The sequence below is a fragment of the Narcine bancroftii genome, chromosome 2 (assembly GCF_036971445.1).
Source record: "Narcine bancroftii isolate sNarBan1 chromosome 2, sNarBan1.hap1, whole genome shotgun sequence".
Taxonomy (NCBI): domain Eukaryota; kingdom Metazoa; phylum Chordata; class Chondrichthyes; order Torpediniformes; family Narcinidae; genus Narcine; species Narcine bancroftii.
This window is the reverse complement of record NC_091470.1, coordinates 345,319,763-345,344,767: the sequence shown is the minus strand read 5'-3', so window position 1 is coordinate 345,344,767 and position 25,005 is coordinate 345,319,763. Positions and strand designations below refer to the sequence as shown.

At 42.0% G+C, this 25,005-nt stretch overlaps 1 protein-coding gene and 1 long non-coding RNA gene across 3 annotated transcripts in view; one reads left to right on the top strand and one right to left on the bottom strand.

Annotated features, from left to right (window-relative positions):
* Window positions 1–25,005, top strand: part of fam135b (family with sequence similarity 135 member B) — a 409,679-nt gene that overhangs the window by 326,175 nt on the left and 58,499 nt on the right. Inside the window, exons 14-16 of the mRNA XM_069922246.1 lie at window positions 4,470–6,546; window positions 10,858–11,024; window positions 16,963–17,054. Of these exons, the coding sequence (XP_069778347.1) occupies window positions 4,470–6,546; window positions 10,858–11,024; window positions 16,963–17,054 (2,336 nt within the window). The remainder of the gene's footprint in view (window positions 1–4,469; window positions 6,547–10,857; window positions 11,025–16,962; window positions 17,055–25,005) is intronic.
* LOC138755740 (uncharacterized) overlaps window positions 23,508–25,005 on the bottom strand; it is a 116,678-nt gene continuing 115,180 nt past the window's right edge. The window contains exons 6-7 of one of the 2 annotated variants that reach the window (XR_011352518.1): window positions 24,860–24,918; window positions 23,508–23,887 (exon numbers count right to left, since the gene is read on the bottom strand). This is a non-coding gene — a long non-coding RNA (uncharacterized lncRNA). The remainder of the gene's footprint in view (window positions 23,888–24,859; window positions 24,919–25,005) is intronic. The other variant, XR_011352521.1, reaches the window with a different exon arrangement.

The window sequence follows — 25,005 nt, the reverse complement described above, 5'->3', positions numbered from 1 at the left end:
CTCTCAAGAACTAATTGTTTTAATTTTAACTTTAATTATATAGTACGATAGAGGCGCTTCCATTTTCACCTATTTTCACCCAATTAACCTACCAGCTCCGTCTACGTTTTGGAAAGTGGGAAGAAACCAGAGCACCCAGAGAAACTCACGCATGGGAGAACATCCTTATAGATAGCGCCAGATTCGAAGCCGTGTCACTGGTGCTGTCATAGTATTGCTCTAACCACTATACTAACCGTACTGCCTAAGAATTTCACCGGCATTTATTCTATAATATTTTTATACTTGCACATAGCATGTGGTTTCATAGGATTTAAGACAAAATACTGGGATGGCTTGAAAAACACAAAAACTTAGGCAGGATATTCATCTTAATAATATTATCCCTCTCTATTATCAAAAGATGAGACCATTGAGATAAGGATTTCTTAACATGATTCAGTAAAGTAAGGAAATTTTCTTTAACCAAGTTAGTGATAGTAAAATACCTCAATAATTGAATTGGTTTTTAAAATTTTAAAAGGGATTGAACAATCAAAAGAGTGTGAAGAATCCAAAGGGAATAATTTACTCTTCTGCAAATTCAATTTGTAACCTGACAATTGACCAAATTGACTGAGAAGTGATAAGATCCTTGGAATTGAGCAGCCAGTATTAACATCATAAGTAGAAAGAGAAACTTTATGGATAATTCCAGCTCTGAAGATTCCTAAAATATCAGCTGATTGCTGAAAAGCCAATGCTTGTAGCTCCAAAGCCAAATTAAGTAAGGGTGGATTTAGAGGACAACCCTGTCTGGTTCCCCAAAATAGTTTAAAAGGTTTAGATTTAATTGAATTAGAAAAAAAAAATGAAGCTGTAGGAGATGACCAAGGTTGAATTACTCCAATGCACAAAAAGGATATCTCCACTCAATCCTATCAAATGCTTTTTTGACATCCAGAGAAAGAATACATTGAGAGGACAGAATGCAGGGGAATAAATAATGTCTAAAAGTCGACACACATTGAATTGTGAATAACATCCTTTGATAAATCTAGTCTGGTCCTCAGAAATAATGAGAGGCATTATATTTTGTAACCTAGAAGCTAGGATCTTAGACAAAATCTTAGCATCAAAATTTAAAGGTAGATCAGAAAGAACTGCTCTCAGCACTTTATGAACTACTTTTAAGATCTAGCAATAGTCCTTTATCTCACATTAAGAAAGTTTGAGAACATGACTTTCAACAATTGTTTGCTGAAGATACAAGGGAGTCTATTTGGGAAAATGTACATTCATCCTCTCTCTGTGCCAGACATTGCTTATTACAATTTATAGTCCAAAGGGCCCACTACACCAAAGTTCAATTAACTAAATTTCATTCCTCTAAATGTGATAAGTGTTCAAGTCAGGAAGTTTCTTTATATCATATGTTTTGGCTATGTCCCTCCCTTTGTACTGGAAAGAGGTATTTACTACACTTTCTTTAATTCTTGATATCAATCTGACTCCAAGCCCTTTTATTGCTATTTTTGGAGTGAGTGGACCAATGGACTTAATTTTGACTCCATCTCAATCCCACGTAGTCACTTTTGCTTCCCCGATTGATCGACAGCTCATTTTGCTGCAGTGGGAAGAGGATGTCCCTCCCATAGATACACAATGGTGATTGGATTTGATGGCATCCCTCTCTCGAGAGAACATTAGCTGTTCAACTACTAAAATGAGTAATTTTGTTTTTCTCTTTGAGGTTCTCTTTTCAAATTTTCAAAATTTATAGATCAATTATTTTTGCTTTTTATTAAAAATCTTTTTACTTCATTTTTTTTGAACTATTAGTATTGAAATTAGTAGTTGATGCCTGGCTTTGGTTGGTCATTGCTCAGATAATGGGTTGAGTTTAGAAATTACACTAGTTATAAATTTTATTTTAATTTTCCTTTTTTATCGATAATATGGATCACATGTATCTTGTTTATTGCTGTTTACTATCCATTATTTTAATTTATTTTTACCTGAGCTTTATAACATATATATCTAATATTTAATATTTGTGCTAACACGCTACTCGAAGTAAAGACACACACACAAGCGTAGTCAGGTATATCTTTCCTTTATTGGGACTTAAAGCCCGAGTTTTATATCATTCGTGTTCCCGCATTTGCCCCTGTTTGCTAACGTCACCACTCGCATAACAATAGCGGGTCTCCCACGCGTGGGTACATTCTTACATGACAATGCCTTCTTCCCCGCATGCTCGTCCCTCTTGTTGTCTGTGCAGCAGGGCCAGTGCCATTTTGGGGTCGCTGGCCGCTACGCTGCCTTAGCTTCCTAACTGCCAGTTCGCTAGCTGGGCGCCAGTGCCGTTGTGCGGTCTGCTGGCCCCTGGTTGCGCTCACTGCCTGGAGTGCTGGCCCAATAAAAAGATTGAAAAAGAAAGGAAGTGAAAGTTAATTTTTCTAGTTTTCTGTTTTGTAGCAACCCATTGTGAGCTTTGGAGGGAGTGGAGGATTTTTATTTCTACCTTCAAATGTTATGATGAATCTTTGCTGTCACCCTTTTGAAAGAGTTCCATGCTGAATCGATGGACCTTTAACATGTGGTTTTGTGTATTCTGAACCAGAATTGGACACTTCACGGGAGAGGTGAAACGAGATAAAACCTAAAAATAAATAAGAATATAGTAAAACCCTCAGTGTGGGCACCAATAAGGGATTGGTAGATCTTGATTAAGTATATTTCAGATGTCAGATTTATTGTCAAGAGTACATATATGTCATCACATACAACCTGAGATTTTTGTTTCCTGCAGAATTGCCACTTAGTGGTAGTGCAAAAACAAAACTGCACTCAACGTTTACATGTAAACAAATAAACAAATGTGAACAAACTGACTGTGCAATACAGAGAGAAAATAAATCAACAAAGTGCAAAACTAAGAGCCCTGAAATAAGATTGAGTTTGTTGTTGAGGAATCTGATGGTGGAGGGGTAGCAGCTGTTCCTGAACCTGATGATGCGAGTCTTGTGGCCCTTACACCTCTTTCCTAATGGTAGCAGTGAGAACAGAGCATGTGTCGGGAGGTGTGGATCCTTGATGATTGCTGCTGCTCTCCAATACAGTGTTCCCTGCAGATGTTCTCAATAGTGGGGAGGGTTTTGCCTGTGATGTCCTGGGGTGTGTCCACTACCTTTTGCAGGGCTTTACCCTCAGGGGTATTGGTGCCTCCATACCAGACGGTGATGCAGCCGTTCAGCACATTTTCCACCACACATCTGTTGAAATTTGCTAGGGTTTCCGATGTCATGCCAAGCCTCTGCAAACTCCTAAGGAAGTAGAGGAACTGACCTGCTTTCTTCACGGTGCCATTGGTGTGTTGAGTCCAGGAGAGATCCTTGCTGGTTACTTGAGATTGTGTGCTACAAGATTGGCAAACTAAGCACGGGGTGGGGGGGGGGGGGGGAGCGCCAGTTTTAAACTTACTTTTACCTATTTCGTTTCCGCGATTTTTTTCATTTGCCGGTTGTTTGAGGCTGCCGTTTGCTTGAGGCTGCCGGTTGCTTGAGGCTGCCGGTTGATTGAATTCCGTATTATGGGGATGTTACTGTATTTCTTCAAAAAAGAGCTAAGTGAACTTTGATTAATCAACTCATTTGGGTTTCCCTCATTCAACTGCCATTTGAAACAGATCCATTTATTCTAGGGCAATACACAAGAGTGCTGGAGAAACTCAGCAGGTCACGTCGCATCTCTAGGAAGTAAAGGGTAACCAATGTTTCAGGTGTGAGTCTATTGATATCTTGATGAAGAGCTCGGGGCTGAAATGTCAGTGACCTTTTATGTCCGACGGATGCTGCATGACCTGCTGTGTTTCTCCTGTACTGTGTATGGCACTACAAACACAGCCTCTGCAAACTTTCTAGTTTAACTCTGCTTTATTCTATATGCTCTCCCAGCACTAACGAAAACATTTATCCTTGCTTTCCTTTGTAATCCTAACATGCTAATTTTTAAAATACAGAACGTTTATGATGAGGAATGCAGCACATCTAGTGAAGAGGCATGGTTGATGCAGTGGTTAGCACAGAGCAATTACAGCACCAGCCATCAGGTCCGGACTGTAAGGAGTTCGTATATTCTCCCCATGTCTGCATGGGATTTCTCTGGGGGCTCCGGTTTCCTCCCATTGCTCCGGGGGTTGTACATCAATTGGGTGTAATGGGGCAGCACAGACTCATGGGCCCAAATGGCCTGTTATCATCCTGTATGTCTAAATATTTTTTAGAATACTTTAAAAGAAGTGATGCTGGTACATTAGAGACCTTTTTACCTCAGTTTAGTGCACTGGGCCTGGCTCCTTCAGAATGCTAATTTGATAATCACTGGTTTATATTGAGTTCTCATACTTTGGAACTGGTTTGAAGCTGTTGAGTATTCTATTGGAGCTTTATTTTCACTCTGCCTTATCATTTTATTTCCTTTTGCAGCAAACCTTAAATTTGACAGCAGCACATCCAATAAGGAGGTAGCTGCCAAACTAAACCACGTCATGGACACTCACATTTCAGAGTTTGCAAGGTTACCAGCCGAGGTGAAGCTGTACCAGCAAGTGCAAAATGGTGGCTTATCTTCCGAAGCCTTCAAAATGCTTGCGTCAAGGATGTCTGGACCGCAATCTCTGAATGAAACTGTTTCCTTGGAAACGATGTATAACTCTGTGGATTTGGCCGCTTTTGTCAGCCAAGAATATGACGAACTCGGTGAGATTGAAATCAAAGACATTCAGAGCTTAGAAGTGGACAGATTTGTTGGACAAAGTCAGGGGGAACTTTCAACAGTTTTTGAACATCAAACTGAAACACTCCAGTTGAATGAAATCTCAGCAGGATCTGGCCAGCAAGAGACAGTCCCTGAATTAAAAAATGAGGCATTAGTCAAACAGACTGGGTCAGCTTCCGACTTGACATATATTGAAGTAAAGCCCAGTAACAAAGATCTTTATCATGGAGGCACCACGTTAGTCATATGTTCTCCAAATATAACAGATAAAAATGAATCAGCTCTATCTCATAACCATGAAGTTAGTGAAAAGGATGAATTCAGTGAACTGTTACAGCCTGTAGTGAGCTCTGAACATGCAGACAGTGAGTCTGTTGAGCAAGAATCTGTAAAAAGAAGAACCGAGAATGCTGAATATTCCATTATTTCTGGGGTTATGAAGCGATCTCTTTCTATTATATCTGACTCAGGCATAGAGAGCGAGCCCAGTTCAGTGGCTTGGCTTGAGATGCGCAAGCCTCAGGATGTATCTAATGACCGCGACCTAATGCATCAGATAGTCAGGGCACAGGCAATCCACAGGAACTCATTAGAGGGCGGCCAGACTGAAAGTGGCACCAGTCTGCCAAGCGGAATTCAAGCCTCTTTGACTTCAATCAGTTCATTGCCTTATGAAGACGAAGAAGAGGTTGAACTCAGCAAATTGACTAAATCGGTCTCAGCCCCACACATCAGTAGCTCTGATCAGCTGAGTGAAACTCCTGACACTGAAGTGCAGAATCAAATAGTGGACAAAAATGACTGGGTCGATGGACATTCCTCGGAAGAGAGAGACGGAAGAGCAGAGGAAACAGACGCAGTTCAAAGAAACGGTGATGATGATTTTGAATGCCCGACATGTGATGAGGTCCTAGAAGAGAGCCTGAAAGAATCAGTGCTGAATAATAATTGTGCATTGGCTTCTGAAACAATCTCCACTGTAACCGTGGAAAAGAATCAGTGGAGATCCTATGAAGTAAATGACAATTGCCATCATTACATGGATGTATTTGATGCCAACAGCCCTGAGGATAGCACAGGCCACACCATTAAAGAGCTTATGTCCAAAAAGGTAAATTTCAATGAGTTATTAGATAAAAATAGTAATACATATGACCCTGACCATCACACAGAGGAAATTAAATACTCGATACTACCCCTCTCTGATAAGGGCCAAAATACCCAGCCCGGTATGTTTGGCAACAGGCTGCCCAATGGCGAACTTGTTCTGAACAGTGATGAGCTATCCATACGTGAAGTGGCTACACAACCTGAGTCACTAGAACCTTTGGACCCAACCCCATCAACTCTCAGTGATGTGATTTTGAATAAAAGCTTTTCCCAGGAAGAAATCTCCAGCCTACATGAAGAAAAAATGGAACCTGGAATGAACAAGGATCAACACTCTTGTAGTTTTACCCAGCAACATGATGAGCTTGGGGATGAAAAGCAGCCAGTCAGTAACAATGATGGTGAACTTGAGCCTCTTGTTGACGATGGAAACTCCTCTGGAACTGGTGGCTCAGGCACGGGGTTTGAGAAAAGGAACATGGTGGAGGTTATGAATCTTTCTGTTTCATGCACAGCAACATGTCTGCCATTCTCTTCCATGCTCAGGGATTCCCCAGTTGCCTTTCCTTCAAAGCAGATGGCGTCGCCCATCACAAGGCAGCCCATGGGCTCCTTTGGAGTTGTGTCAGCTAATTCACAGGACAGCGATGCAGAAACCAATGAAAGAATGGTGAGGTAAAGTTGCAACGGGTGATTGATTTATACTCTTTCACGGCAAGTGTCTTACCCTTTGTGAGTTGGAGCATGACCCAGCAAGGCACGGAGACATTCAGAGTGTGGCTCAGGTGAGGTCAGTATTGGAGCTGGGTTCACCATCGTCAGCTGGGATATTTGGAGTGGGTGCCACAAACTGTCTTACAAATGATTGTATCTGGAAAAAGAGCAGAACAAAGAGAATGCTCTGGAGTGCTAATGGCCTAAAGTCAGGCAGGACAAGATTGAACTTTTGGCAAATGTTAAATTAGTTGGCCAACAGCTACACAAACAGAATCTAAGTTAGTTTTGCTATGGCCCTATTAATCACACCATTCCTAAGGACTTTTAAAACCTAATCCAAGGATTGACAAACTAAAGAGTAAAAAAAAAACAATTTGTAAGTTACTTAAAAAATTAAAGACTTATCAGAAGTGCAAATAAAATAAACTCCAAATGGTTCTCTGGCAATATGTAGATGGTCTCACAAGGGAAAGTCCAATCTCATTTTGTGAAATTGGGAAGGACAAGTGGATGAAGTGTTTGTGGATGAGCCTTTCGGATTCAGTGAGCATTGTTCTATTAGGTTTAAGAGAGTAATAGAATAGAGACCAGGCAGGACCATGTTAAAGTTAAAGGTCGGAATTGGGGCAAAGTTGACCTTCAAGGATTTCGACAAGAATTTGCTGAAGGTAATTGGAACACGTTGCTTGAAGGAAGAGGTATGTGTGTTGACAAGAGTCTAAGATGTGCCCATTCCAGTGAAGAAGGAAGGGTCAGATATGCAAGTGTAGGAAATCTTGGATGAAGAGGAAAATTTAAGCTCTGATCAAGAGCAGGAAGGAGGTATCAGCAGCAGGGATCTGGAGAGGATTTTGGAACTGAGGAGCAAGCAATGAAAGGAAATTAAGAAAGCAGAAAGAGGATAGGAGATAGCTCTGGCAAATAATATTAAGAATAATACTTATTACTATCCCTTAGAAAGCAGAGGGAACCTTGGGGATCTGGTTTGGAAAACAAGCAGTGAGGTCGTGGAACCTATACAGATTAAAGAAGAGGAAGTCCTTGCTATCTTAAAGCAAATAAGGGTGAATAAATCCCCAGGGCTTGACAAGTTTTCCCTCGGACCTTGAGGGAGGCTAGTGAAGAAATTCTAGGTGCTCTGGCAGAAATATTTCAAATGCCCTTAGCCATGAGTTTGGTGCTAGAGGATTGGAAGATATCTCATATTATTCCATTGTTTAAAAAAGGCTCCAAAAGTAACCCTAGAAAATACAGGCTGACATCAGTAGTAGGTAAATTATTGGAAGGTTTCTAAATGATTGGATATACAATTATTTTGGATAGCCATGATGGGTCATGTGTGACCAATCTTATAGAGGAGGTTACCAGGAAAGTTGATGAAGGAAAGGCTGTGGATGTTGTCTACATGAAATTTAGTAAGGACTTTGACAAGGTCCTGTGTGGGAAGTTAATCAGGAAGGTTCAAATGCTCGGTATTCAGTAAACTGGATTTGACAATGGGTGGATGGGAGAAGCCAGAGAGTAATGGTGGTTGATTGTTTCTTAGACTGGAGGCCTGTGACTAGTGGTGTTCCTCCAGGATCAGTGCTAAGACCATTGTTGTTTGTCATTTTTTCAATGATCTGAATGGTAATGTGGAAATCAGATCAGCAAGTTTGCAGATGACACTAAGATTTGAGCTGTTGTGGACAGCAAAGAAGGTTTTCAAAGCTTGCAGAGGGATCTCGATCAGCTGGGAAAATGGTTGATGGAATTTAATGCAGGCAAGAGTGAGGTGTGGCATTTTGGAAAGACAAACCAAGAAACCACAATGAATGGTAAGGCACTGAGGAGTGTGGTAGAACGGAGGGATCTCTGAGTACAGATAAATAATTCCCTGAAAGTGGCATCACAGGTGAATAGGATTGTAAAGAGAGTTTTTGGCATATTGGCCTTCATAAATTAATTTATTGAGTACAGGAGTTGGGGTGTTATGTTAAAGTTGTATAAGACATTGGTGAGATCAGATTTGGTGAATTGAGTGCAGTTTTAGTCATCTAACTCCAGGAAAGATATCAATAAGATTGAAAGAGTGCAGAGAAGATTTACTAGGATGTTGCCCAGATTTCAGGAACAGAGTTAAACAGGTTAGGACTTTATTCCCTGGAGTATAGAAGATACAGGTACAGGGAGTCCCTGACTTATGATCATAACTGGGACTGAAGGAAATGGTCGTAACTCGGATTCAACATAAGTCAGATTCACCCCACAACATATGGCTTAACGAGGTCTTAAAGCAATTTTTAAACAAGATTTTCAACAAATAAATCTTTAATCAAGAATATCTGTAATGTTCTAGGGTTCTATAATCCCAAAAAATGTTATAGGTACATAAAGGAAAAGAGAATAAACAAATAAAAAGGTCCGCCGCACCCTCACAATAATCAATGCAATGAACTCGAAGGAGTCACCAGAGATGGGCAATGTCCTAAACAAATTCTCCTGTTCTTGCTGTGAATGAAGATGTGAGGACTGGAAAACTTGGGGCAGTTAATGGTAGTGCCTGAAGTCAGTGTTATAGTTGAGAAAGTGCAGAAGGTCCTGACACACTGGGGCATCATGGTTAGCATATTGGTCGGTGCAACGCTTTTTAAGCAGCAGTGACCCAGGTTTAAATCCAGTTCTGTCTGAAAGGAGTCTGTACATTCTCCCCGCATCTATGTGGGTTCTTCCCTGGTGCTCCTGTTTCCTCCTACCCTCCAAAATGTATTCGGTTGTAGGTTGATTTGGGTGAAATTGGACAGCACCAATTTAAATAGCTGGAATCGACTGCTCATCATCATTCAGATGCCTTGCCATGGAATTTAGCTTCTACTATGTTGTAAATAAAATAAATATATAAAGGTAGACATATCTCCTGGGCCTGATCAGATATATTCAAGGATACTTTGGGAAGTAATCTAGAATAAAAATTGATGGTGTACTGGCAGAGAATTTTGTGTCATCATGAAGTAGAAATGGAGGGTGGCAAATGTTGTGCCTCTATTCAAGAAGGGCTTCAGGGGAAAAGCCTGGGAGCTACAGACCAGTGAGTCTAACATCCGTTGTTGACAAGTTACTGGAGAAAATTCTGAGGGAAAGGATATATATCCACTTGGATGGACAGGACTGATCAGGGATAGTCAGAATGGTTTTGTAATTGGGTGGTCATGTCTTACAAATCTCATTGAGTTATTTAAAGATATAACTGACAAATTTGAGGAAGATAGAGTTGTGGATGTTGTATATGACTTTCTGCAAGGCAGTCCATAAGGTTCCGCATGGTAGGCGGCTCTGGAAGATTAGAATGCATGGGATTCAAGGAAAGATAGAAGATTGAATGGAAATTTGCTTCATTAAAGAAAGCAGAGAGTGATGGTGGAAGGTTTTTTTTAGAATGGAGGCCTGTGATGAGTCGGGTGCCACAGGGTTCAGTGCTGGGTCCATTGCTGCTTGTCATCTGTGTCAATCATTTAGATCAAAATGCACATAGCATATGTATAATGACAATAAAGTGTCTGGTATTGTAGATAATGAAGGTGGTTATCAAAGATGCAGCAAGATTTTAAGCAGGTGCGGAGAGGAGTAGTTGATGGAATTTAATGCAGAGAGATGAGAGGTTTTGCATTTTGGGAAGTCTAACGTCATCAGAGTGAAAGATGAGGGTCTAGGGGTGTTGCAAAGTAGAGGGATCGAGGAGTAGCGGAACATAATACTTTCAAATTAGCATCATAGGTAAATAGGATGGTCAAAAAGGATGGTCAAAAAGGCTGTTGGCACATTGGTGCTCATTAATTGCTGAGTTTTGAAGTTGGGAGGCCAGTTTGCATTTGTATGGACATTGGCAAGGCCCTAAATGGATATTATGTTCAGTTTGGGTCATTGTGCTACTAGAAAGATGTTGTTAAGCTGGAGTGGGTGCAGAGAAGATTTACAAGGATATTGCCAGGACCTGGGGGCCTGGGCTATACGGAGAGGTTGAGCAGGTTAGGCCTTTATTCCTTGGAACACAGGAGGAGGAGGGGTGATTTCAGAGAGGTGTACAAAATCAGAAGAGGAATAGATCAGGTAGGGAAATCAGTAACCCGAGGATGTATTTTATGGTGAGGGAGGGAGAGATTTAACAGGAACCTGAGGGGCAACATTTTTTTACACAGAAGGTGGTGGGTGTCTGGAATGGGCTGCTGGTTGAACAGGCAGTATTTGAGCATTTAAGAAATGTTTGGATATAAAATAACTTTTGTCTTTCAGTTTTGTTCAGGCCAAAAGTGAGTTGATAAAGGGGCTGAAGTTCAAAGGCATGTTATACAGCGACCTGCCATTTTTAGCTTCTGATGTTCCATACTTTACCTCCGAAGAAGAGGAGGAGAATTGTGAGGAGGGCATCCACCTGGTAGTCTGTGTTCATGGATTGGACGGTAAGTGCTGACTGTTACGTTAGCTCTGAGACGTTCCAGTAGCACCAAGGAATGGAGTTAATGACATCTGTGGCTTTATTCGTGCAATCACTGGGAGCTTCACTGGCAACTACATTTGCTCTATCTTGGTCTCTGCCTTTTCCATTTCCTACCTCCCGGCTCCATGATCCATTCTGTACTCTGCCAGTTGGCTTCTCCCCATCTACTTCCCAAAAGTCATCTAAATTTCTGCAGCTCCTATTGTAGTTTGCACCTGATCACTCTCACACTTGCTCACTCACACAGACTTTAAAATCCTCACCCACCTTTCCATACCATATCCCATTGCCCTCTCCTGGCCTTGTAATTTCTGACAGCCTGCTGAAATATCCGCAATCCAGTAGCTTCCGCATGTTGTTCATCTTTGGATTTTATTAGTCAATTATCTTCAGTCACCAAGGCCCAACCTCTGGAATTTCCTCCCTTAAACTCTCACTTCAATTCTCTTCTCTATTTTAAGATGGTTCTTAAAACCCCATTCAGTTTAGCATCTTTTTTTTTGTTTGATAATGCTAACCAGAGGCACTCAGTAAAATCACTATTTAAGTAAAGTTGCCGTTCTTTCTCAACGGTAAACCAGTTGTTTGATATATTATGCAGATGTAGTAGTGGAAACTGACCAGTTGTTTGATATATTATGCAGATGTAGTAGTGGAAACTGACCAGTTGTTTGATATATTATGCAGATGTAGAAGTTGAAACCAACAAGTTGTTTGATATAGAAATTTATAAACATAGAAGATAGGAGCAGGAGTAGGTCATTCGAGCCTGCTCCACCATTCAATGAGATCATGGCTGATCTTAAAGTTCAGTACTCCGTCCCCGTCTTCTCTCCATAAGCCCTAATTCCCTTATACTGAAGAAATATATCTAATTCCCTCTTAAATATATTCAATGAACCTGCCTCTATGCAATGAATTCCACAGATTCACCACCCTCTGGGTAAAGAATTTCCTCCTCATCTCGGTTCTAAATGGTTTGCCTATGGCCCCGGGTTCTGGACTCCCCCACCATTGGAAACATCCCTTCCGCATGCATTCTGTCCAGTCCTGCCAGAATTTTATATGTCTCTATGAGATCCCCTCTCAATCTTCTAAACTCCAGCGAGTACAATCCCAGATTGTGCAATTATTCCTGCCATTCCAGGTATCAGCCTGGTGAATGGCCTTTGCACTCCCTCCATTGCAAGAACATCCTTCCTTAGATAAGGTGACCAAAACTGCACACAATACTCCAGGTGTGGTCTCACTAAGATCCTGTACAGCTGCAGTAAGGTATTCTTGTTCCTATACTCAAACCCTCTTGATATGAAGGCCAACATACCATTTGCCTTTTTAACCGCCTGCTGTACCTGCATGCTCGCCTTCAGAGACTGGTGCACAAGAACCCCTAGGTCTCTCTGCACTTCCCCATCTCCCAATCTATTGCCATTCAAATAGTAATCTGCCCTCTGGTTTGTATTACCAAAGTGGAAAACCCATATTTATCCACATTGTAGTGCATTTGCCATGTATCTGCCCAGTCCCCAATTTATCCAAATCACACTGGAGCTTCCTGACCCCCTCTTCAGTGCACACAACCCCTCCTAGCTTAGTGTCGTCTGCAAATTTGGAGATATTACATTCAATCCCCTCATCTAGATCATTAATGTAAATTGTGAACAGCTGGGATCCCAGTACAGATCCCTGTGGCACCCCATTGGTCACCGCCTGCCACTCAGAAAACAAGCCGTTTATCCCAACTCTCTGTCTTCTATCTGCCAGCCAGTTCTCAATCCACATCAATACCTTGCCCCCAATCCCATGAGCCTTGATTTTGCATGCCAGTCGTTTATGTGGGACCTTATCGAAGGCCTTTTTTAAATCCATGTTGACTCTGTCCAATCCCTTCTCTGCTAGTCATATGCTCCGCTATTACATCCTTAATAATGGTTTCCATCATTTTGCCCACGACTGATGTAAGGCTCACCGGCCTATATTTCCCTGCTTTTTCTCTACCCCCCTTTTTAAATAGTGGGGTAACATTAGCTACCCTCTAATCCATGGGGACTGATCCTGAGTCTATCGAGTTTTGGAAAATAATTCTTAAAGCATCTGCTATCTGAATGTCCACTTCTTTAAGTACCCTAGGATGTAGATTAAAAGGCCCTTGGGATTTATCGGCCTTCAGTCCCTTCAATTTCCCCAAGACCATGTCCTTAGAGATACTCTCTTGTGAAAACAGAACTAAAGTAAGAATTTAATTGGTCTGCCATTTCCTTATTCCCCATTATATATTCCCCTGATTCTGACTGCAAGGGACCTACTCTGGATTTCACCAATCTTTTCCTCTTGACAGATTTATAAAAGCTTTTGCAGTCGGTTTTTATATTTGCCGCAAGCTTACTTTCGTAATTTATTTTTGCTCTCTTGATTAATCCCTTTGTCCTCCTTTGCTGCATCTTGAACTGTTCCCAGTCTTTGGATTTGGTACTTTTTTTGGCCAATTGATATGCTCTCTCTTTGGACCCAATGCTGTCTCTAATTTCCCTTGTTATCCACGGTTGAGTTATCTTTTATGTTTATTTCTGCAATTCTTCCATTAGATCTTTGAATGCTTTCCATTGTCTATCCACCATCAACCCCCCCCCCCCATAAACACCACCCAATCAATCTCACACCACTCCCGTCTTATATTATGCGGATGTAGTAGTGGAAACCGACTTTCAAAAAGAATATAGCATTTTGCATATTTTGGAACTGAGCTGGATTTGTTATTCTGCTGTACAATCTTTTGAAAAACCATTGCTGAGGGTGGCTTGGACAGTTACGAATCAATATCATTTCTTAGTCCAACAATATGCAATACAAATCAGGAGATCTGATTTAAGAAATATGGATTTATGTGGGGCTTATTTTAAGGTGAAATGAAGTAAAATGTTAACATCTGAAGATGCTCTGTAGTAAAAACAGAAATGCTGGAACAACTCAGCAGGTCTTGCCGTGTCCATAGGAGTTAAAAAATATATAGCCGATGTTTCGGGCCTGAGCTGTTAACCATTTAACCGTATTACAATTACATCAGGGAAACAGACCATCAGGGCCCTCCTTGTCCGTGCCGAAACACTTATACTTCCCTAGTCCCACTGACCTGCATGCTGCGTATGATGTTCTTTGAGGTATAAGTAAAAATCAGGCTGGCACCTGAATTAAAAGGCTGGGGCGAAGCAAAGAAAGAGCAGGGGGAGGAGCATAGACCAATTGCCAAGCTTGAGAGTAGTAGGGGGAGGGGGAGAGCAGTGAGACAGGCTCTCAAGAAGTTGTCATTTCTTAATAATCAATTTCTAGGAAAGTCTGTGGATTGCAATTCCAACTCACTAGCAAAATATGTTACTTTGTTTGCTTTTCCCTTTTTAGATCATAGTTCCATTAAGATTTTTGAAAATTTAGATATATATACAGCACAGAAACAGGCCCTTCTGGCCCATGAGCCCGTGCCATCCAAATGCATCAATTAACTTATGTTTTGAAGGATGGGAGGAAACTGAAGCACCCGGGCATAACCCAGGCAGACATCGGGAGAAACTCTGCAGACAGCGCCAGATTCAAATTCAGGTCCCTGGCACTGCAATAGCATTGTGCTAACCACTACGCTAACTGTGTTCAACATACCACTCTTCATTGACCTTTTTTTCTGAGTTATTTTAAAATCATTTTTAATGATGAAATATATTTTTAGTGGACATTATATTAGTAATCGGTTCTGTAGAAGAGTATCTAGAGGTGGTTTGGGAGGAATTGTTAGAGCAGCTTGCGCACACACATTTTTAAAAACAGAATTTTAGCAGGACTTTTGCAGAATGTTTTTTGCAGAGAGCACAACAAAGTTGCAGAATGCAGCTTGCCTGGGAACATATGATCTACGCAAGTGGGTCAGAAAAGTTTTGCTCTCAGAGAGGAACAGAGAGAGGAGACATAGAAATCAGTTCCAGAGGGACAAGCTGCCAAACTTTGGATGACTGCCTGGTCAAATGAGAAGACTGGTGGTCTGAAAGGTGACCTGAAAGAAAGAGGATCATCTGGAGAACCCTGAAGGGGGCAATTTTCATCAGCAAGACTGATTGAGAAGGAATCAGTTCTGGATGTCCTGGAAAAGGAATCTCTCTCTGAAAATCAGCAAGAACCCTCCTGAGTGGTAACCATTTGCCTGTTAAACACTGCAGACTGGTGAACTTTGTTTTTTTTTAATATTTTTCATACTATGAACCATATTGACCAAAATACACATAAACATTTCCCTCTTGAATATACAGTGTCATTTTCGGCCCTTTTTTCCCCTCCCTTCCCTCCCTCCTTTCCACTCCCCTCCCCACCCACTAAACGTTCAACATATACGATACATAATGCTAACTTCTGTGCACATGCCTCTTAATTGTCTGCAACGAGTGAGATTGAACTGTGATCCAAAGAACTTTTCTAATCTTAAATATACATTACACACACCTGCACTTAGTATTACAGGGAGTGGGGGGTGAACTAAGTAGGTTAGGTAAAGTAAGTAGGTTAAGTAATAAGTTCAAGTTTAATCCTGTTTTCTTGTTCAATTATAATTAAAAACTACTTTTGTTTAAGTAACCCTGTGTTGTGGTGCATATCTATTTCTGCTGGTTTTTGGGGTCTTCTGGACTCTGTAACAGTTCAATAAACAGGAGATACAACTAAAAGTGTTCAGTAAAAGTGTTAAGATAGAGGAAGAGTTTTGAAAAACAATGTCATGCTGAGGATAAGTAATAATGTGGAACCCATTGCCTATAGAGGTGGTGAAAACAAAGTTAAGAAAGGTAATTGAAAGGGACGTTAATGGGCATAAGGAAAGTATTGTAGGTCTTTGTGGAATGGGCTGATTAGATTGGTGTGCAAAGAGCTGACATAGGCCCAATGAGCAGAAAGGTCTCCAAGGTGCAATAATAATGGGGCGTCATGGTTGGCATAGCGGTTAGTGCAATACCTTTACAGTGCCAGCAATTGGCTCTTGGGTTCAAATCCCGTGCTATCTATAAAGATGTTCTCCCTGTATCTGCATGGGTTTTCCCCGGGGGCTCCAGTTTCCTCCCACCTTTCAACATGTTCTAGGGGTGTCGGTTCATTGGGTTTAAATTGGGCAGCATGGACTCATGGGCTGAAAGGGCCTGTTACCATGATGTATGCCTAAATTTTTTAAAATGTAAAAATTAAAAACAGTTTTTAAAAAATTGAAATTTAAAAAATGAGTATCTATTAACACTAATGTGTATATCTATTCAAGTTTATGAATTTTATGATGTGGTCAAGTTGAATAGTGTGCCCATCCCATAACATCTTTATGTTTAAACAAAGTCGCCACACATTGTTTGCATCAAAAGAATGGGCTACAGTTCCCCAGATTTCTGACACCAGTGTTTTACGTGGTGCAGAACAGAGGCTTGAGATCTAACTCCGCCATTGATTATGGCTGCAGAGATTCTAGTTCCTGCTGCTGCACTGTTGATGAAGATCGATCGAGCAAGCTGTAAAAGCCTTGTTGGTCAGTGATGCAGTGAAGTGCACTCTGGGCACACAGTTGTCCTTCCTGATGTAGTTTTTTTGCTGAGACAAAATGCCCCACCGCCTTTCACTGCTTCCTAAAGTTGGTGGATCATTTTCTTGGACAATTGTTTCAAAGCTGATAAACCTTCAGTCTCCCACTTAAATAACTACTCATCAAAAAGGCAGATAATGTCAGCTGAACACTTCATCAGCAGGTGTAGATGAAGTCACTTCCATGCACATATTAGCTCCATTAGTTCCACAGCCTATATTCTGTAACTCAGCAGGGTCAGATTGAATCCTGTCTCTTACATCTGCAGGCTTTATACTAATGAAAGAGTGCTATCTTGTTTCAGGTAACAGCGCAGATCTACGACTTGTCAAGACGTTTATTGAATTGGGACTTCCTGGTGCTAAGCTCGATTTTTTAATGTCTGAAAGGAACCAGGTAGGACACAATAAGGTTACCCTGATAAAGGCTACTTACGGGTGGGGGCTCTTTTGAAAATCTTTTGTTCAACTGCCACAGGAGATTAAAAGAAAGTCAAGGATGAAATAAAATTACCACGAGTGAAACACAAAAGTCTGCAGAAATTGTGATTGAAGCAAAATCACAATGTGGAGAAACTCAGCAGGTCCAACAGTGTACTCTATATTGCAAAGGTAAAGGTAAATAACTAACATTTTGTGTTTGAGCCCTTCATCAAGATATGAGCAAAATGTAGGCAGGCCCCCGAACAAAATGGTGGGAGAGGAGACAAGGGCCACAGGCAGGAGGTAATAGGTAGAAAAGGAAGGGAGTAAAAATTACCACCGTCCTTGACAAAAAAAAAATAGTTTATGCATTTGGATTCTTAAAAGCATTGGTATCTTTTGCATGAAATGAAGCTTTACTGTGACAATAAATCTGAATCATTTATCAGGATAACATACTAGGCCTGGTTTTGAAGATAATGATTTTGAAGACCTTTGAGTCCTCAGCTGCCTGTTATCCCTCAGATTGGCAGTTACAGTGGCTTACTGACATGTTCATAACACACAAAGAGTAGCTTCACTTCATGATGTGCCATTGACCAACTATGATCCATGAAGATGATACATCAATGCTGATCTTGCTTTGGTTTTACATCTTTTCTGTCAGTCTGGAGAACCATTCTGACATACTCAGCTTTAGCAACCCAGAAACTAAATCTACAGCTACTTCAACATAGACGCACAGTCAGGTACCTGTAACTGTTTGATATACCCAATGTGCATCAGACATTGTTGTTTTAGATGCTTGAGAGAAAAATTGGCTGGCATATGGGGCAATAATTCATGTTTAGATGCAAAAGATGAAGAATAAGAATTGCTGGTTTAAAATTAGCATCCATCTCTCATTATCTTTCTTCCCTATTCACAAACATAAGAATGAGTTCAATTTAAATTAAATTTAGACATACAATACAGTAACAGGGTCCTTTTGTTCCACAAGCCAATGCCACCCAATTAAACCAAAGTTTAATTTTGTTTAAATTGAAAACTTTCAGCACCCAATCAGACATCAACAAAGGAGAGTTAACATTTCAATTCAAATCACACGAGTTTTATTTTGAAGTTTTAAATGGAGACAGGAAAGCGGAGCACCCGGAAGAAACCCAACAGACTTGGGGTGAATATATAAACTCCTTACAGACAGTGCTGGATTCGAACCCCGGTAGCTGATGTTGTAAGAGCATTGCGTTAACTGGTACGCTAACTGTGCCACCATAAAGTTGCCCATGCTGCCGAATTAAAGCTGAATCTTAAAATGGTTGTAAAGATTCTAAGACAATCCATGGCAATAAAACAAATCAGAGTCACTGGTTAGAGTGCAATGTTGTTCAGCAGTTTGGAGAAGCACACCAGAACACAAATTTGTGACAGTCTATTGATCCTTACTGAAAGCTCTTGCTTATTTAATGTAACAGCTTGAATTTATATGGCACATTTAATGCTTTAAAATGTCCCAAGGCAGTACACAGATGAGTAATGTGATGAAATTAACACCATGCCAAAGAAGTACAGGCAAAGAAGTCTTAGGGGAGGCCTTCACAGAGGAGAGAGATGCTGATATTGAGAAAATAAGAAATATTTGTCTATCTCTTTTGGAGATATACCCAATGTGCTTTTCAGATGACCTAATAGAGGTCCACTAAGATTATGAAAGGCATAGATAAGGTAGACAGGCAGCAATTTTTTTTCCCAGGGTTGAGAAGCAAACACCAGAGAACATCTGACACACCGTCAAAAATCACAAAAAACTGAAGTTGTGAAACTGAAAGGCTTTTCTTAACTATAGACTGGAACAGCCGTCAACCTCATTGACTGATCAAGGCAGAGTGGAATGGGGAGCATGCAAAGGACTATGGGTAGGATTGGTCTCAGGAGGCATGTCCAGCCAGCAGCCAATCATAGCATAGCAGTGGTTCACCACATTCATCCCCCCCCTTTTTAAAGAAGAGTCCTGCGTGGTGAGAAAAAAAAGATGAAACAAAGATACATATATATATTTTAGAGATTAAGTCTATCAAGGGGTCTCCTTTGCCACAGTGAATGACGTGGTAATGGTTGGGGCGCTGCCATAACATCCTGAGCAGCTTGTGGGGTTGGTCCGTCATCACCTGTTAGAGATTGTCATGGGTGGGGGATGCAGATAAGGGGGTAAGGGAGCGTGGTGCTGGTGCATCAAGGGTGACAACAGTAGCCAGTGGTGGAGAGTGATCAGCTGCAGGCTCAGGTACCTCTAAAGTAGTAATGGATGTGGGGGAGAAGTGTCTTTTGGTGGTCAGTGGTGATCAGAAGGGCTCCTGATGGTGCCAGATCCCAGATTGAGACCGCGTCCATCAGGCAAGACAATGCAGGCATGCTGGGGTTAGCATGGAGGAGACGAGCTATCTCGACCAGTGGGTCAGTCTCAGATTGTATGGCATGCTTCTGAAGCAGAACCGGTCCTGGGGAGATAAACCAGGTGGGCAGCATAGTCCCTGATGCAAACCTCCTAGGGAAAGACAAACATACGCTCTTGAGTCATATTGTTAGTGGCCATACTTAAAAGTGACCGGATGGAATGGAGTGTGACTGGGAGGACTTCTTGCCATTGGGAGAAATGGAGGCCCTGCAACCTCAGTACCAGGAGAATGGTTTTCCAGACTGTAGCATTCTCCCTTTCCATTTGGCTCTAGGGTGGTAGCTAGTGGTCCTGCTCATGGTGATGCCCTGGCCAGCAGGTGGTGCCACTGTTCATCACTCATGAATGATGTCGCCCAGTCGCTGGATGAAGCCGAGGTACCCAAAGAGCAGGAAGACATTGCGGAGGGCCTTGATAACTCTGGCCGTAGTCGTGTCGAGGCAGGGAATGATGAAAGGGAAATGGGAGTATTCATCCATGATTGTAAGGAAGTAGACATTCCAGTTGAAGGAAGGGATGGGCCCCTTGAAGTCAATGCTTAGGCGCTCAAATGGGTGGGTAGCTTTGATCAGGTGTGCCTTGTTCAGTCGGTAGAATTGCAGTTTGCATTTGGCACAGACCTGGCAGTTTTTAGTCATTGTCCGGGCTTTTTCAATTGAGTATGGTAGGTTCCGAGCTTTGATAAATGGAAAAACCGGAGTAACTCCGGGGTGACAAAGGTTATTATGGAGGGTCTGCAGTATGTCCATTTGGACCCTGGCACAAGTCCCATGGGATAGAGCGTCAGGGGCTTGTTAAGTTTGCCCGGCCAGTAGAGGATGTCATAGTTGTACATGGTCAGTTCAATTCTCCACCTGAGGATCTTATCATTCTTGATTTTACCCCTCTTCTTATTATTAAACATGAATGTGACTGCTCGCTGATCCATGAGGAGAGTGAATCGTTTTCTGGGAAGGTAGTGCCTCCACGATGGCCTAGGCCTCCTTCTTGATGGAGGAATGGCAGATTTCAGGGCCACGGAGGGGGTGTGAGAAAAAGGCAATGGGTCTACCCGTTTGGTTGAGTGTAGCAGCCAAGGCAAAATCAGACACGTCGCTCTCCACTTGGAATGGTATGGACTCATCTATGGCATGCAGAGGAAAAGTGGTGGCTTTGACCAATGGGCAAATCTTGTCCACATATTTGGGGACCCACTGAGCGTAATATGAGAAAAGCCTGAGGCATCTCTTCAGTGCTTTGATGGTATGTGGGAGAGGTAGCTCCAGCAACAGACATATGCAGTCAGGGTCGAGGTCAATGATGCCATTGTAGACCATGCAGTTGAGGATGGCTAGACATGCTGTCAAGAACACACATTAGTTCACGTTATAAATAAGGTTCAGACATTTTGCTGCCCAAAGGAATTTACAAAGATTTGTAGCATGATCTTGCAGGTCATGGGTGCAGACGGTTACATTATTGAAGTATAGGAAGGTAGCCTGCAACTTATAGAAGTGCACCATGCAGTCCATCTCCTATTGGAAGATGGAGACCCCATTGGTGACATCAAAAGAGGCCCAGTAGAAGTGGTGGAGGTAGCCATCCACCACAAATGCAGTATATTGGCGGTCCTCTGGGGATCTGGTGCTGGTGATATGTCGTCTTCAGGTCAGTCATGGAGGATACCTGGTGTTGTGCGATCTAGTTGACCATATCGGATATGCGAGAAAGGGAGTAAGCATCAAGCTGTGTGCACTGGCTAATGGTCTGGCTATAGTCTATGACCATCCTATTCTTTTCCCCGTTCTTTACCACAACCACCTGGGCCCTCCAAGGTCTGTTGGTGACCTTGATGATGCCCTCATCCAACTAGTGCTAAACATTTGACTTAATTAACACCTTGTGAACCGCACAGTACTGTCTACTCCTAGTGGTGTGACAGTGTAGATATGTTTTTGGAAGATAAATTGTGTTTTTTTTATAGTGTAGGTCACAAACACTTCATAACACAGATCTAATTTAAAATATAACCATATAACAATTACAGCACAGAAGCAGGCCAATTTGGCCCTTCTAGTCCGCATTGATCCAAGTACCCTCCTCTAACCCCAGAGCTCTGCTCAAACCGGACAGTCCAGGATCCTCGTGCCTTTGTAAAGACAATGGAAACTGCTTTGCTGAAGGACTTCACAAGTAGGTGTTAATTGGACGTGCTGTGGAGTAATGGATTATTGTTTTGGAAAGCAACAGATGAATGAACTCAGAAGATTGGGTCCGGTGCTGCAGTTTGTCTGAATGCAGTTGGCTGTTCTAAGAGGTTCATGTGGTTTCCTCTGAAAGAGGGAGAGAGAATTCAGTTCTACACTTCAGCAGCAGCAGCTGGGACTGGAACAGGACAAGCTGGCAAGCTTGTGGCAAAACCCCATTTTGAAGACAGGTTGTGAATTCTTAGTTCAGCCTGGTCAAAGCCTTTGTGGTCCATACAGGAGGAGATGGCTGGCTATATAATGTTTCACTTGAAATAAGGAAAACAAAAAGGAACTCTGTGGTGACCTGGAGGAAAGAGGTTATCATCTGGAAAACCCTGATGGTGCAAGTTTCTTCAGCAAGACACTGAAGTGGCTGATCGGAAGGAATTAGTTTGTGTCCAATGAACAACAAATCTCTCTGAAAAATGACAAGAACTTTCCTGAACAGTAACCATTTACCTTTCAAGCACCAAAGCCTGGTGAACTTCATAAATGTTAAGTTCTGTGCACAGTATAAGAATTGCCTGCAACCAGTGAACTTGAAGGAGTGAGAAGTGAGTTTGGGCTGTGAATCAAATAACTTTTCTGAACTTTTGCACACATTACATACACATGCTCTTAGAATTAGAAGGGGGTTAAGTTGTTAGTTAAGTTAATAGTGATAAACAATAGACAATAGACAATAGGAGCTGGAGTAGGCCATTTGGCCCGTCGGGCCAGCACCGCCATTTTAGATCATGGCTGATCATTACCATCAGTACCCCTTTCCAGCCTTATCCCCATAACCCTTAACTCCGTTACCCACAAGAGTCTTATCTAACTCTCTTTTGAACATAGTCAGCGAATCCACCTCTACCACCCTCTGTGGCAGAGCATTCCACAGATTCACACTTCTCTGGGTAAAAAAATGCTTTCTCATCTCCATCCTAAAGGGCCTACCCTTTATTCTTAAACTATGCCCTCTAGTCCTCGTCTCCCCCATCATTGGGAACAAGTAATCAGACTTCACCTTGTCTATCCCCCTGATGATTTTGTATACCTCAATCATGTCCCCCCTCATCCTTCTAAACTCCAATGGATACAAGTCCAGTTTTTCTAGCCTTGCTGCATATGACAACCCTGCCATCCCTGGAACTAACCTTGTAAATCTACGCTGCACACCCTCTATAGCTAGTATGTCCTTCCTCAAGTTTGGAGACCAGAACTGGACGCAATAGTTTGATCCAGTTTTCATGTTTAAAGATAATTAAAAGCAACTTTTGTTTAAGTAACCATTTGTCTTGGTGAATATCTATTGCTGCTGTGTTTTGGGATACTTTGGGCTCATTCCATTGGCCACCAGATTGCAGTCAGGGGTGAGGTTGGTAAACATGGTGGTCAACTTTGAGGGTCGAGAGGCCACAGGTCAGATGTAGAGGGCCATCTGTGAATTGTGCATTATGGAGGGTGAGGGGGGGATGGGGCTCATCAAATTTCAATGTAACTTTCTGAATTTGGCATTGGAAGTCCAGGCAAGGGGGCACAAAACTGTGGCATGACAAGTAGCCTGAAATATTTGGAAGCTATGCTCCACCAGTTAGAGTCACTACGCAGGACCCTGGATGGGTGCTGTGTGTAATTTGGATGTGAGTGGTATCTTGTGCTTGGCAGGCTGTACTTTAAGGGATAGGCGCTTAGCAGTATCAGGGTGAATAAAACATTCTGTACTTCCGCTATTGAATAAAGGTGTCTGTTTACCTGGACGACTTTGCAAGTTTGTGTGATACCACTTAGTTCAGGGTGACGGAGGCCTATATAGACTCGCTGTCTGAGTCCGATGGGTGCCCTCGACCCCAAAATGACCGCCCTCGCTGTTTCCTCATGGTGTTGTATGCCTGAGAAGATGGCATTTGCAGTCCAAGATGGCGGCCCCCATGACTCACATATGGCGTTGATGTTTTGTAGCAAAGATAACGCCGACCGTGCTCTCCAAAGTGATGACTGTCCACATGCGGCACCGTTATGTTTCACAGATGGTTTGGACTGGCAAACCTAGGCATAATGTCCTTTTCTCCTGCACCTAGCGCATATTGTCTCCTTGGCAGAGCAGTGTTTGCTCGGGTGCTTACAGCCAAAGTCAGGTCACTGGAAGAGGGGGACAGTATCAGCAACCAATTGCTCACAGCATGGGATAATCACAAAAGACTGAAGTTGTGAAACTGACAGGCTTTTATTAACTATAGACTGGAACAGACGTCAACCTCATTGACTGATCAAGGCATAGTGGAATATAGAGCATGCAAATGGCTATGGGTAAGATTGGTCTCAGGAGTCGTGTCTAGCGGCAGCAGCCAATCAGAGCACAGCAGTGGTTCACCACAACATCCATACAAAGTGAAGGGTTGAAAGATTAGGAGAGACTTCAGGGTTAAGTTTGTTTTTACCACAGACTTGTGGGTGCCTGGAATGCCTTCCCAGGAGTGGTAGTGGAGGCTGAAACTGTAGAGGCATGTAAAGTGTGAAGAAAAATAGAGGGTTATGAGGTAGGAAGGGTTTAAGTTTTTTTTTAAGGTCGGCACAACATTGAAAGGCCTATACTTGGCTGTAACATTCTATATTCGTTTAGTGTTTCTATAATGTATTCAGTTGCACACATCAGAGAATTGGGGCATATATCCTTTAATATAAACTGTTTTGGAAGTAAATGAGGAAATCACTCAGAATTCCCACTCCTAAACATCAAAGTTCAAAGTTCAACATTCAAATTTATTGTCAGACATCGCGTACAACCTTGAGATTTTTTTCCCCTGCAGGCCAAGCAGAATTTCGACTTAATGATAACTGTACACTATACGCAAAAAAATAGATACGCATACAAAAGAGAGAAATGTAAAGAAACTAACTGTGCCTGTTTAAGAGTCTTATAAATCTCCCTATTGTACCAACCCCTTCAGTGGATTCCTGGCCTCCACCACACTGTAAAAAAAAGTCTCCCCTAAACTTTCCTGCACTCACCAGAAATGATGTCCTCTGGTGTTTGCTGTTGTCACCCTGTCTCAATTCTCATCGTGTCAAAACCTAGTAGCTATCAGTAAGATATGTAAATGATGCCCCTACCTTGACTTCCTCTCAACCCAAAACTGAGCAATATCTCCACGCACACTTTCCGTCTCAACCTGCACATAAAGAATGGTGGGGAGGAAGAATTAGTCTAGCCTTCAAACAGATTATGTGAAAACCAAGTTTTTACTAACTAAAAACAC